Source organism: Talpa europaea (genome assembly GCF_964194135.1).
Source record: "Talpa europaea genome assembly, chromosome: X".
NCBI lineage: Eukaryota > Metazoa > Chordata > Mammalia > Eulipotyphla > Talpidae > Talpa > Talpa europaea.
The window spans coordinates 51,251,550-51,266,501 of NC_140081.1; the positions used below are offsets into that span (position 1 = coordinate 51,251,550).

A 14,952-nucleotide genomic window follows, 5' to 3' on the forward strand; every position below is an offset into this window, starting at 1 on the left:
GCTGAGGGGAGCAGCGGGAGGCAGGAGAGGTCTGCGCGCCATGTGGGACCCTCCTCTGGTGGCCGGGGAGCAGCCGGGGATTGAACCGGTGCCGCAGAGGCCGCGGGCAGCTTCGCAACCCAGCGCTCTACCGCTGCGCCACCGGGGAGGCTCTGAGACTTAACCCCTGCACCAAGGAACCCACTCCCCACTTACTCCTTATTCTATTTGTTCAAAGTATGTCATTAAGTCCAGGTCGCACTCCAAGGGAAAGGAGTTACATTCTACCTTTTAAAGAAAGGAGGTCAGCAGCATCCCTGACCTCTACCTGGTTGTGACAATCCAAAATTTCTTCAGACATTACCAAATTTGTGACTATGTTTTAAACTACCACAGGAAGATATAAAGCAGTAAACAAGTAAATTGTGGAATATACTAGAGGGTGATAAGTTTTATGAAAAGCCAGAAAAAATAGAGCAGAGGTAAGGGAATCTATATGTGTTTATGGAAGGAATGTGGGGTGAACATTTAAACAAGATGGTCGGTATAGGACTCATTAAGGTTAGATATGAGTAAATACTTGAAAGAGAGGAGAGGTTAGCTAAGATATCTGGAAGAACAAGGTCCCATACCAAGAGAATAACTGAAGGAAAGTCCCTGATGTGAGGTGAGAGAAAAAGAGTAAAGTGAAGTGAGAGAAAAAGAGTCCTCACCATATTTTGTCAGTAGTATATTTTCAACTGGGTAGGTGGGGGGAAAGTTGAGGAAGGATTATTTTCATCACTGAAATTAATGATTTTATTATTTCTAATAGGAATGTAAAGAAGATATAAAAATGGATTCAAGTATGGTTGTGAATTCTGTCACTATATCTGTTGAGGGAATGACATGTAGTTCCTGTGTTTGGACCATTGAGCAGCAGATTGGAAAACTGAATGGAGTACATCACATTAAAGTAAGTTATTCTTTGGAAATTAATGAAGTCAAGTGTTGACTAGAATTCTAGGAAAGTACTTTTAACACAGAGAAGTAGATATAACTGACATACTTGTCAACAAAGACTATCATGCTTCAAACCCTGAAGCTAAATGTGTTTTCTTTTGTCCATTCACTTCTTTTTGTAAAAAGAAATATATATATATATATATATTTTCTATTTCAAAATATCTGAAGATGGAATATTCAGTTTGAGGTATACAACATTATAATTCAACATCTGTATATACTATATAGTATGTTCACCACTACATTTACTTCAATTTTCATTTGCAAAAATAAAATTGACTTTTAGACCATCTTAACACATATATGATATAGTTTGTCACAGAATATTAGTGAAGATTCGGTATATTCTAAGTTTTCTACAATGAACTTTAATTATAAATGGTTTTTGTAAATATATTATTTTTATTTCCATGTTCATAAAAATGTTTTTGATTTTAAAGGCTAAGATAAATATGTATTTATACTATAATTATACTAATTAGTCTTTATACTATAGTCCAGGTTTCTCAACCTCAGCTCTATTGACATTTTGGGCTAGATATTTCTTTGCTGTGGGTGACTGTTGTGTGCTTTATAGGATGTTTAGCAGCATCTCTGACCTCTACCTGGTTGTAACAACCCAAAATTTCTTCAGACATTACCAAATTGCCCCCAGTTGAGAATTGCTGCTGTATTCCCTTCTCAGAGAATATCCTTCAGCTGTTCAGTTAATATTTGAAGTTGGTGAATTTTTTTTATTAGTCTCATGTGCCCTCCTTCTCTTTATATTAGGTTTTTATGGTTCTTTTTTGCTAGTGCCTGGCAGAGTGAGCAGTGAGTCTCAAACCATAGCATGGTAATCATTTGGAATGCTTGTTAAAACATGAATTGCTAGGCTCCCTCTGTAGGATTTCTATTTTAGTGGGTCTGCCTGGGGCTTGATTATTTATATTTCTAACAAATACGCAGTAAATTCTAACAAGTACACTGTTAAGTCTAACAGTGGTGACCCTGGAAATCACAGATGGTTTTGCATGAGATATACTTACACTGATGACTACTTGTTGTTTATGTAAAATCTAAATTTAACTGGGTATTCTGTATTTTTTAAAGATTTATTTATTTATGCATACAAGAGCTGGGGCATAGGCCTGAGAAACAGCGGGTGAGAGGATTCACCAGAGACAGTGGGGAACAGAACAGGCAAACTAACTGAAATACACTGCTGAGGGGAGCAGCAAGCGAGATAGGAGAGGTCTGCTTTGCCATGTGGGTTGCTCCCTGGTGGGCCGGGGATCGAACTTGTGCTGCAGAGGCTTTGGATTGCTTCATAGTTTGGTGCTTAACCCCTTGTGCTACCAGAGAAGCCCCGGGTATTCTATATTTTTGCTCAATCTGATAATAGTACTTTGAAGTCATCCTTAACACCCTGACTTTTAGCCCCTTATAAGCACTGATTTACTATTTCTTGTATAAGTTTTACTTTATAAAAACTGCCATATGAATGGAATCATATGGTATATATACCAAATACCCTTTTGAGTCTGACTTTTTTTACTTAGAATAATGCATTTGAGATCCACTGATGTTGTTGCTTATATCACTACTTTTTTTTTTTTGCTGAGGAATATTCCATTGTGTGAATGTACTACAGTTTGTTTACACATTTACTCATTGAGAGGTGTTTGGAATGTTTCCACTTTTTTGTGTGTGTGATTATGAAAAATACTTTGAAAATGAAAAAGTGTTCCATATTACTTTCTTTAGTATGAAAGCAGTTTCAGCAACAATTCTATTAAATTTTACTTTTAAAAATATGAGTGCCAGGCCTCCCTGGTGGCGCAAGGGATTAAGCACTGCATTATGAAGCAATCTGCAGCCTCTTCAGCATGAATTCAATTCCCGGCTGGCCAGGGAGCAGCAACCCACATGGTGCAGCAGACCTCTCCTGTCTCGCCCACTGCTCCCCTCAGCGGTGTACTTCTGTCAATTTGCCTGTTCTGTTTCCCAATCTGTCTCTGGTGAATCCTCTCACCGCCCACATCTGTGGCCTGTACCTCAGCTATTGTATGCATAAATAAATAAATCTTTAAAAAAATATGAGTGCCAAGAAAACTTGTTCTGATTGGAGGGGTTGTAGTATAGTGATATTACTTGATTCTTCTTCTTTTTTTTTTTTTTTTAGAATATTTACTGTTCCTCTTCTTCCTATCCCTTATTTATGTATTTACTTATTTACTTAATTGTTTTACATCCTTGTTAATATTTTGACAGTACAGGGTTTTTCCCCTCATGTGTGGTTACCCTGGCTCTCCCACCACCAAAGCACCGTAGTCCTCCTCCATGGTGTTATTTACCTAGTCCATTATGTTATTTACCTTTTTGTTATCACCCCTCCTTTTTTTCTCCCCCTCCCTTCCTTGATGCCTCAGATCTATGGTTAACTTTCAAGGGTTGGTTTTATTTTATTTTATTTTTTTAAGATTTATTTATTTATACAAGCACTGGGTACAGTCAGAAGCACGGGAGGGTGAGAGAATACACCAGAGCCAGAGCGGGAACAGAACAGGCAGACTGACAGTATGCTGAGGGGAGCAGCGGGCACGGCAGGAGAGGTCTGCACACCATGTGGGACCCTCGCTGGGGGCCGGGGATCGAACCAGCACTGCAGAGGCTGTGGGCAGCTTCGCAGCCCAGGGCTCAACCGCTGCGCTATCAGGGGAGGCTGTCTGACCTTTTGTTTGGTTTCTCTATTTCACAAATAAGTGAGATATTTGTATTGTATAAGTATTTCTCTTTCTCCTTTTGGCTGGCTGCACTTAATATAATCCCTTCCATCTGCATCCATGTTTCTACAAATGGCATGACTTTCTATTTTTTAATTGCTGAGTCTCTGGTGAATGAATCCTCTGGTGAATCCTCCACAGTATTCCATTGTGTATATATATACCACATCTTCTCGATACACCTGTCTATTTTGGGACACTTAGGTTGTTACATATCCTGGCTATTTTAAATAGTGCTGTTATAAGCATGGGAGTGCAGGTTTCTGTTTGAAATAGTGTTTTTGTATTTTTGGGAGAGATACCTAGGAGTGGGATTGCTGGGTTGTATGGCAGGTCCATTTTTGTCTTTGAGAAACCTCCACACTGTTTTCCATAAGGGACTGGACCAGTCTACATTCCCACCAACAGTGTAAGAGGGTTCCTTTTTCTCCACACACTGGACAACATTTGTTGTTTCCTGTTTTGTTTTTTGTTTTTAATATGAGCCATTCTCATTGGTATAAGGTGGTATCTCATTGTGGTTTTGATTTGTATTTCCCTGATTACAGGTGCTGTTGAGCATCTTTTCATGTACCTGTTGGCCATTTGTGTTTACTTTTTGGAGAAGTGCTTTTTTAACTCTTCTGCCCATTTTTAATTTTTTTATATTTTTATTATTTTTTTAGTTTTGCTCCTTTTTATTTTATTTTATATAATTCTTACATCATTTTTCATTTTTGCACAATGTATGCATTTTCATTTTGGTTATATTCCCTGTAAAATACCCCCCCCCTTATTTCAGCCCTAACCCTCCTCTCCTCCCCTCCTCCCCATTAGTGTGTCTCTGGTTTATGGTTGCTTGTTGATACTGATTTTTTCTTTATTATAATTAGTCTTTTTCCTGGTCCCTTATTTAGGTTTTCTAAATTCCTGCTATGAGTGAGATCATCTGATATTTTCTGTTTCTTCTGGCTTACTTCGCTGGGCATGATCCTTTCCAGCTCCATCCATGTTGCAAATTGCATGAGTTTATTTTTTTTGATTGCTGAGTAATATTCCATTGTGTATATGTACCACATCTTCTTGATCCAGTCATCTATTTTTGGGCATTTGGGTTGTTTCCAAAGCTTAGCTATTGGAAATAGTGCTGCTATAAACATAGGGGTGCAGGTGCCCTTTTGAATTAATGTTTCTGTGTCCTTTGGATAAATACCTAGGAGGGGAATTGCTGGATCATATGGAAGCTCTATGTTTATTAGGTCAGGAAATCTCCACACAGCTTTCCATAGTGGTTGGACCATTTTGCACTCCCACCAGCAGTGCAGGAGAGTTCATTTTTCTCCACATCCTTGCCAACATTTGTTGTTGCTAGTTTTTTTAATATGTGCCATTCTTACAGGTGTAAGATGGTATCTCATGGTAGTTTTGATTTGCATTTCCCTGACTGCATGTGACTTTGGACATTTTTTCATATTCCTCTTGGCCATTTGCATTTCCTCTTTGAAGAAGTTTCTTTTAGTTCTTCTACCCATTTTTTGACTGGATTATTTACTTTGTTTTTGTTGAGTTGCATCAGCTCTTTGTAGATTTTTGTGATCAGTCCTTTATCATTAGTGTTGTGTGAAAAAATGTTCTCCCAGTTGGTGGGGTTTCTCTTTGTTTTGGTTATTGTCTCTTTTGCTGTGCAGAAGCTCTTTAATTTGATGTAGTCCCAGCTGTTTATCTTTGCCTTCACTATCACTGCTTTGGGTGATGTGTCTGTAAAGATGTCTTTGAGGTGCATGTCCTGTAGTGTTTTGCCTATATTTCCTTCTATATATTTTATGGTTTCAGATCTTATGTCTAGTTCTTTAATCCATTTTGAGTTGGTTTTTGTTCATGGTTTGAGGTAGTAGTCAAGCTTCATTCTTTTGCATGTAGCAACCCAGTTTTCCCAGCACCATTTATTGAACAAACTTTCTATGATCCATTGCATATTCTTTGCTCCTTTGTCAAAGATTAGTTGATTGTAAATCTGTGGGTTTATTTCTGGATTTTCTATTTGGTTCCATTTGTCCGTGTGTTTGTTCTTGTTCCAGTACCATACAGTTTTGATTATTATGGCTTTGTAGTATAGTTTGAATTCTGGAAGTATGATACCTCCATTCCCTTCTTTTTTTTTCAGGAGAGTTTTGGCTATTCGGGGTTTTTGGTGGCTCCATATGAATTTCATCAATATTTGTTCTATTTCTTTGAAGAATGTCATTGAATTTTTTATTGGAATAGCATTGAATCTGTATATTGCTTTCGGTAGGATGGCCATTTTAATAATGTTAATTCTTCCAATCCGTGAGCAGGGGATGTCTTTCCATTTATTTGCATCTTCTATTTCTTTTAACAGTGTTTTATAGTTTTCTTTGTATAGGTCCTTTACCTCTTTTGTTATATTTATTCCCAAGTATTTGATTTTTTTTTGTTTTATTAATAAAAGGGACGATTTTCTTGATTTCTTCTTCTTCAGATTTATTGTTTGTGTATAGGAAGGCTACTGATTTTTGCGCATTGATTTTGTATCCTGCCACTTTACTAAACTGATTGATTAGTTTAATTAGTTTTTCTTTGGAGTTTTTGGGGTTCTCTATGTATATTATCATATCATCTGCTAATAGTGATTATTTGACTTCTTCCTTTCCTGTTTGGATTCCTTATATGTCTTTCTCTTGTCTTATTGCTCTGGCTAGGACTTCCAGTATCATACTGAAAAGCAGTGGTGAGAGTGGACATCCTTGTCTTGTTCCAGATCTTAATGGAAATGCTTTCAGCTTTTCACCATTGTCTTCTGCCCATTTCTTGATTGTATTGTTTACTTCGTTTTTGTTGAGTGGTGTCAGTTCTTTGTAGATCTTTGTGATCAGTCCCTTATCAGTTGTATGGAGTGCAAATTTTTTTTTTCCCAATCAGTAGGGTGTCTCTTTGTTTTGGTTAATGATTCTTTTGCTGTGCAGAAGCTTTTTAGTTTGATGTAGTCCCAGCTATTTATCTTTTCCTTCACTTTCTTTGCTTTGGGGGATGAGTGTTTAAAGATGTTATTGAGATGTCTGGCATGTAGTGTTTTGCCTATATTTTCTTCTATATATTTTATAGTTTCAGGTCTATGTTCAATTCTTTTATCTATTTTGAGTTGATTTTTGCGCATGGTGTGAAGGCTTTCTATTCAATTACATTGATTGGTTTGTTTTTGTTGTAGTATCATACTTTGTTAATTATTATGGCTTTGTAATATAGTTTGAAGTCTGGGAATTTGATACCTTCATTCTCCTTCTTAGTCAGGAGAGCTTTGGCTTTTTGAGGTTTTTTTGTGGTTACATATGAATTCAATCAATGTTTGTTCTATTTCTTTGAAGAATGTCATTGAAATTTTGTTTGAATAACAATGAAACTGTAAATTCCTTTGGGTAGGATGGCCATTTTAATAATGTTAATTCTTCCAAGCCATGAGCAGTCAGTGAGCATTTCTTTGTGACTTCTGCTATTTCTTTTAACAATGTTTTGTAATTTTCTTTTTTTTTTTAAGATTTATTTATGTATACAGGAGCTTGGGTACAGGCCAGAGATGCGGGGGGTAAGAGGATTCACCAGAGACAGAGTGGGGAACAGAACAGGCAGACTGCTTGAAACACACCACTGAGGGGAGCAGCAGGCAAGACAGGCGAGATCTGCTTTGCCATGTGGGTTGCTCCCTGGGCGGCCGGGAATTGAATTCATGCTACAGAGGCAGCAGATTACTTCATAGTGCGGTGCTTAACCCCTTGCACCACCAGGGAGGCCCCAATATTTTATAATTTTCTTTGTGTCAGTCACTCACCTCCTTGGTTAAATTTATTCCTAGATATTTGATTATTTTGTTTCAATTGTAGATGGGATGGTTTTCTTAGTTTCTTCTTCAGATTGATTGTTTACATATAGGAAGGCTACTGATTTTTGTGTGTTGATTTTGTGTCCTGACAGTGTCTTACACTTTTCAGTGTATATAGGTCCTTTACCTCCTTCGTTAAATTTACTCCCAGGTATTTCATCCTTTTGGGTGAGATTATAAATATGTTTTTTTGGGGGAATGTTTCTTTTCTTATATCATTATTCTTTTTATTGTACAATTTCTCCCCTCATGAGTAGTCACCATAATTCTCCCACCCCCATAGCACCCGTAACCATCACCATAGTCCCTTGTGCTTTTCACTCCCCTGTTTTGACCCCTATTTATCCCCTCTCACTGTATGCCTCAGATCTGTGTTTTGCCTACAAGTTTTGTCTTTTTCCTGGTACTTTGGTTTCCTTGTAGTCCCCCTACAAGTGAGACCATCTGATACTTTTCTTTTTCCTTTGGACTTATTTCACTGAGCATAATCCCTTCCAGCTCCATCCATATTGCCACAAATGGCATGAGTTTATCTTTTTAATCACTGAGTAGTATTTCATTATGTATATATGCCACATTTTCTTGATCTAGTCATCTGTTTGGGGCATTTAGGTTTTTTACTTACACTGGTTATTGCAAATAGTGCTGTGATAAACATAGTAGTGCAGGTTTCCCTTTGAATTAGTTTTTTTTGTGTCCTTTCTAGGAGTAGAATTGCTGGGTCATATGGTACATCCATTTTTAGTGTTTGAAGGATCATCCACACAACTGTATTAGTGGCTGGACCATTTTACATTCCCACCAGCAGTGTAAAAGTGTTCCTTTTACACAGACTCCAGGAGATTGTTTTCTAATTCTGTTTCCTCTATTTGATTACTTGCATGTAGAAATACAACAGATTTTTGTATACTGAGTTATGGATCTTGTATTTTACTCTCTTGCTTACTATTTGTATTTCTAGTAGTTTTTTTTAAAAGATTTTATTTATTTATTTATACAAGCACTGAGTACAGTCAGAAGCATGGGAGGGTGAGAGAATTCACCAGAGCCAGAGTGGGGAACAGAACTGGCCAGCCGATGAAATGTATTTCTAGTAGTTTTTAGTAGAGTCATTTGGATTTCCTATGTATCTTATGTCATCTGCAAATAGTGATAATTATATTTTTTAATTCTCAATTTCAATTCATTTTATACCTCTTAGTTGCCTAACTGCTCTGGCTAATACTTCTGCTACTCTGTTGAACAATAGTGGTGAGAATGAACATCTTTTCTTGTTCCTGATTTTAGAGGAAATAGTTTCAGTTTTTCACGATTGAGTGTGATGATAACCATGGGTTTGTGATATGTGGCCTTTATTATGGTGAGATATAGTACTTCCATTCCCAACTTACTGAGAGTTGTTATTCAAAATGGATGTTGAATTTTGTCAAATGCTTGTCCAGCATCTATTGATATAATCCTGCAATTTTTGTCTTTTTTTCTGTGGGCATGGATTGACTGGTGTATGTATTGAACCATCCTTGCATCCCTAGGATCAGTCCCACTTGGTCACAAATGGGTGATTCTGTTAATATATTGCTGGATTCAATTTGTCAATATTTTGTTGAAGATCTTTCCATCTACACTCATCAGAATAATCAGATGTATGTTTTTTTTTTTTTTTGTCCTGTCCTTGTCTGGTTTTGGGATCAGAGTAAGATTGGCGTGGTAAAATGTGTTTGCGAATGTTGATCCTCTTCAGTTTATGTTTTTGAAGAGTTTGAGAAGAATGGGTATTACATCTTCTTTGAATGTTGGATAGAATTCACTAGTGAAGCAATATAGTCTGGGCCATTTTGTTGTTAGGGAGAATTTTGATTACTTTGTCCATTTCTGTGCTTGTGATTTGTCTGTTCTAGCAATTCTATCCTGGTTACTTCTTGGAAGGTTGTATGATTCTAAAACTTCTCAGTTTCTATTTGGTAGTCCAATTTGTTTGCATGTACCTGTCTGTAGCAGTCTCTTATGATTCTTCGTATTTCTTTATCTTTTGTAACTTTGTCTCTTTTATTTCTATTTTTTTTATGGTTTTCTAACTTTTCCCCACAGCCTGGCAAAGGGTTTATCATTTATCCTTACAAAGAACTACCTCTTGAATTTAATGATTTTTTTGTATCATAATTTTGTTTCTATTTCATTTATTTCTGTGCTAGTCTGTTTTACCCTTCCTTCTACTGACTCTGGGTCTTGTTTTTTTCCTCCTTTTCGGGTTGCTATACATGAAATACAAAGGTGTTTGTTGGGACTTTTCTGGCTTCCTAATATGGGCTTGTATTACAATTATCTTCTGTCTTATAATTGCTTTTGCTGCATTGTATAGGATCTGGTAGCTTATCTCTTCATTTTCGTTGGTCTCTAGAAAAATTTTTATTTGCCCTTGGATTTCTTCCTTAACCCAAGTGTTATTTCGAAGCATTCTGATTGGTGTCCATGTTTGCAATTTGTTCGATTTCTTTGGGGGGTTGATTTCTAGCTTTATACCACTGTGGACAGAAAAGATGCTTGGTATGATTTCAATCTTTATATATTTATTTAGACTATTTTATGTTTCAGCATGTGATCTATCCTTGTATCCACTTGAGAAGAGTGTGTTTTCTTTTCTTTTGGGACGAAAACTCTGTATTCGTCTGGCAAGTTCCTCTGATCCATTACTTCATTTAAGTCCATTATTTCTTTGCTTAGTTTTTGTCTGGAAGGTCTGATGTAAGTGATATACTGAGATTCCATGCTATCATTGTATTGCTGTAAATGTCTTACTTTAGATATGTTCATAGTTGTTTTGTATATATAAGTGTACCTGTGTAGGGTAAGTAAATATTAAATATTCTTGATGGAGTATCCCCTTAATCTTTACATAGTACCCACTTTTGTCAATACTTACTTTTTTTTTTTTTTGGCTGAAAGTCTAACTTTTCAGATATGAGAATATAAATTCCTGCTTTTATTTTTTTTCTGTGTTATTGGCTTGAGATGTTTTGCTCCACTATTTCTTTGTTTTTGGATCTGATGTGATACTCTCATGTGCTTAACATAGATGGATAGATGGATCATGCTTTCTTTCTCAACCTGGCATTTTTTCTTTTAATTGGTGAATTTGAAGCATTCACACTTAGGGTGATTATATATGGGGCTTAATTACTGCCATTCTATTTTTTGTTTTCTGGTTATTTTATCTTTCTGTTTTTAATGTTTCCATGTGTTTTTATTTGCCTTTTCATTTGGATGATTTTCCCTGGTAGTTGTCAGTTTCTTCATTGTTCTCAGTGTCTCTGCTACATATTTTTGTTTTGTGGTTACATGAGGGTTGTATCAAACTTTCTGTAACTAAAGTAGTCTGTGTATGTTGGTGTTTGTCATCATTTGACTAAACAAATTCTAATCTTTCCTCTCTTTTATTGCTGTATCATTGTTGTCTCATTTTATTCTTGCTGATGTTTCTAATGTTATAGTACAGTTTATCACCTTGCTCAAGGTTTTGTAATCTTTTGTTATATTTTCATGTAGCGCTCCTTTACCATTTCTTGTAGGGCAGATATAGTGGTGGTACACTTTTAATTTTTGTTTATTGGGGAAATCCTTTATTTCTCCATCATGTTTGAAATACAATTTTGCAGAGTAGTGTATTCTTGTCTGGTGTTTTTATCTTTTAGAATCAGAATACATCATTCCACCTTCTCTTAGCCTATAGAGTTTCTGATGATAGCTTGATTGGGGATGATAGCTTTGTATGCTACATATTTCTCCCCTCTACCCCATCAGCAGCTTTTAATATTTTTGTTTTATCAATGTCTTTTGAAAATTTAATAATGCATCCTGGTGCAGGTCTTTCTACTTTCAGAAATTTGGATGTTTTATCAACTTCTTAGACTTCTGTGGCCAGTTCTTGCCTTAAATTTGGGGAATTCTGAGCTATTATTTCTTTGAAAAGGCTCACAACCCCTTTTTCTCTCTCTTCACCTTCTGGTATACCCAATATCCTTAGGTTTCCTCTTCTAGTGGAATTTGATTGTTCTCATAGAGTTTCTTCATTTTTCCTCATTTTTATTTCTCTCTCCTCTTCTAGTTGAGTCATTACTGGAATTTTACCATCACTTTCACTAATTCTTTCTTCTGCAAGATTGAGCCTGCCTGTTAAGCTTTCAATAGAACTTTTTGTTTCATTCAGTTTTTCATTAGTAACATTTGCTTGTTATTTTCTTTTTTTTTTTTTTTTTTATAGAGGCATGCTTTATTTATTTGTTTGCTGGTTTGTTTGTTTGTTTTGTTTATACATGCACTGGGTACAGTCAGAAGCGCGGGAGGGTGAGAGAATTCACCAGAGCCAGAGCGGGGAGCAGAGCAGGCAGAAGGACCGAAGTACACTGCTGAGGGGAGCAGCGGGCGGCAGGAGAGGTCTGCGCGCCATGCGGGACCCTCCTCCAGTGGCCGGGGAGCAGCCGGGGATCGAACCGGCCGCGGGCAGCTTCGCAACCCAGCGCTCAACCGCTGCGCCACTGGGGAGGCCCTTGTTATTTTCTATTGTATTAATCTATTTGGTGAAGAACTCCTTCTGTGCCTCTGTTTCCTTTCTTATTTCACCACTGTTTCATTCTGTATTGGAGTAAATTTGATGAACTTTGTTGATTTTCTTCAGATTAGTTATTTTAAATTAAGTGTCCACTAGACTTGTTTATGTGTCATTAAGAACACATTCTGGAGATTTACCTTTCTTGTTCACTCTGTCATAGGTTTCACCTTTTTTGGCATTTGCTGTTTTTCCACTAGTTATACACTTTATACACTCAATTGTGTATAAAGAAAAGGACCTTTTGGGAGGGGAAGAGGTTTCCTTCAGTCACCCTCTAAGTGAAGGTAGGGTCAGCTTGAGTCTAGCATCTCTTGCTGTACCCTCTCCACTTATAACCAGACCCATTCTCAATTTGAGCACAAAGTCGACATGGCTAGATTCCTTTTCTAGGCCCAACTGCAGGTGTCTGCAGCTAATGGCAGCTTGCTCTGAATATAAACTTAACCATATCTCCGAGTAAGAATGGAGGAGTCAATCCCTCTTCCTTGCTCCTTCTGAAATCACTGAGATTCAATGTCACCCAGCCTTGGCAGACTGTAGCTTTTCCTGTTTTGAGGAGGAGCATGCCATCATCCTAGTGACAAGGATGTGGTCCATTCTCTGCTTAACTGTGATAAGCACTGTGTCTAAGCACCCCACTGGGTGGTACAAAGGGTGAGTTTCGTTGCTTGTGGGGGCAAGGCTTGGTGCTTCGCTGCCTCTGCTTCTCCTTGAGGCTGGGTCTAGGGGAAGGGAGTATAATCTTCCACATTGTGGCTGTGAGTATTTACTGGGATTCAATGTCATATCACTAATTCTAGCTTTGGGTGGCAGAGGAAGCCCCATATGAATATGTATATGATTATTCCCCATATCAGCAGTTATATTAGGGAATTGTGTCCCCCAAAATTTGGTTTGCCATTGTCTCCTGCTTGCTGCATACTGCTACAGTTCTGGACCCTGCCAGGCAGAGCTGGAAGGCTTGTTGTGTGCCCCTACCCCACTTCCCCACCGCCAAATTTGAACTTTCTGCTTGTCACCCTCTCCAGCAAGGCTGGCTATGGCTGTGCTGTCTGCTGCTGATGTGTTTGAAACTCTGCCTTCCCTTTCCCAGCTATGCCCACACTGTGGGCTTTTGACCACCCACCTTCTGTAATGTAGGTACATGGTTAATCAGACATGCTCTGCTGATAAGCTGATGCAAGTTGTATCTAATATTTAGGTGGAACTTTAGGGAGATATTTTCTTGACATGGCTTACTCCACCATGTTTTCTATGATTCTTTTTTTTAAATTTTTAATTTTTTTAACATTTTATATAATTCTTACATCATTTTTCATTTTTGCACAATGTATGCATTTTCATTTTGGTTATATTTCCCATACAATTGTATCCCCCCCTATTTTGACCCTAGTCCTTCCTCCCCCCTCCCCCAGTAGTGTGTTTCTGGTTTATAGTTGTTGATTTTTTTACTTTGTATTAATTAGTCTTTACCTTTGTCCTTTTATGTTTTGTTTAGGTTCTATTTCCATTGTCTTATGCGTTTCTTCTATTGATTTTTGTTTGAAGGTTATACTGAGATCCATGTTTATGTCCCAGTTAGAACTCAAACTCGTTCTGATTAGCCACAGTGTTAGTCTCCTCCTCCTCCATGTGTATAACCATGTCTGTTACCTTTAGACTTGTTTTGTTGTTGTTTTATAATAACTCCTTTAGTAATTCTTTCAAGTCCAGGTTGGTTTTGATGTATTTCTTTTAATTTTTGGTTTCAGTGAAGCTCCTTACTCCTCCTTTTGTTTTGAATAGTAGTCTGGCAGGTAAAAATATTCCAGGTTGGAAATATTTTTCTTTGCTTACTTTAAATATCTCCACGCCATTCCTTTCTTACCTGTTATGTTTCCACTGAGAAATCCATTAGCAGTCTAATAGATGTTCCTGTTACAGGTTACTCTTCTTTCTCTAGATGCTTTTAGTATTCCTTTTAGTATTCCTTCCTTGTATATAGCTTTCAGCAGTTTTATTATAGTATATCTTGGAGTGTATTGGTCTGTTTATTTTGTTTGGAACTCTTTGGACCTTTTGGATAAGGATGTGTGGTATATTTGCTGGGTTGAGGTGGTTCTCAGTGGTCATTTCTTTAAATAATTTTCTATGCCTTTCTCTGTCTCCTCTCCTTCCAGAACCCCCCCCCGCCCCATGACATGGATATTATTTCCTTCCAGGTTACCCCAAAGAGCTCTTAACATTGTTTTCATTAAAGCATTTTTCCCCTGTTATTCTATGTTGTGCACTCTACCATGTTGCATTCAGTTTCACCGATTCTCTGCATTACTTGCATTTGTGTGCTGTTGAGGCCCTTTATAGTATTTAATTCACTTACAATATTTCTTACTTTCATTAATTCTATTTGTAGCAGTCTCATATTTTTCTGTCTCTGGTGTATTCCTGTGTTTGGTCATCCATTGTTTTTCTTAATTCAATAAGCATGCTTATAAGTTACTTTAACTCCTTATCAGGCAGATTCTGCTATTCTTCTGGATTGAAACTTCCTTGGGGCTTTGTTGGTCTGTTCTTATGTATTTTCCTTTTTGGTTTTTAGGCTTGTAATAAGGCACTTCCTTTCTTGCCTCAATAAATTGCCTGTACACCCCACTGGTAAAAATCTTACCTTTAGGTATGTGTTGTTTCATAGACCTATCCTTTTACACCTGTTCAGATGACCAGCACATTGGTACAGATAAGTT

At 37.3% G+C, this 14,952-nt stretch overlaps 1 protein-coding gene across 2 annotated transcripts in view; it reads left to right on the forward strand.

Annotated features, from left to right (window-relative positions):
- Positions 1 to 799: 799 nt before the first annotated feature.
- The window catches only part of ATP7A (ATPase copper transporting alpha), a gene marked incomplete at both ends in the record, with an annotated part of 114,605 nt that continues 100,452 nt past the window's right edge, over positions 800 to 14,952 (forward strand). The window contains one exon of one of the 2 annotated variants that reach the window (XM_084258486.1): positions 800 to 934. In XM_084258486.1, the coding sequence (XP_084114612.1) occupies positions 815 to 934 (120 nt within the window). The remainder of the gene's footprint in view (positions 935 to 14,952) is intronic. The other variant, XM_084258485.1, reaches the window with a different exon arrangement.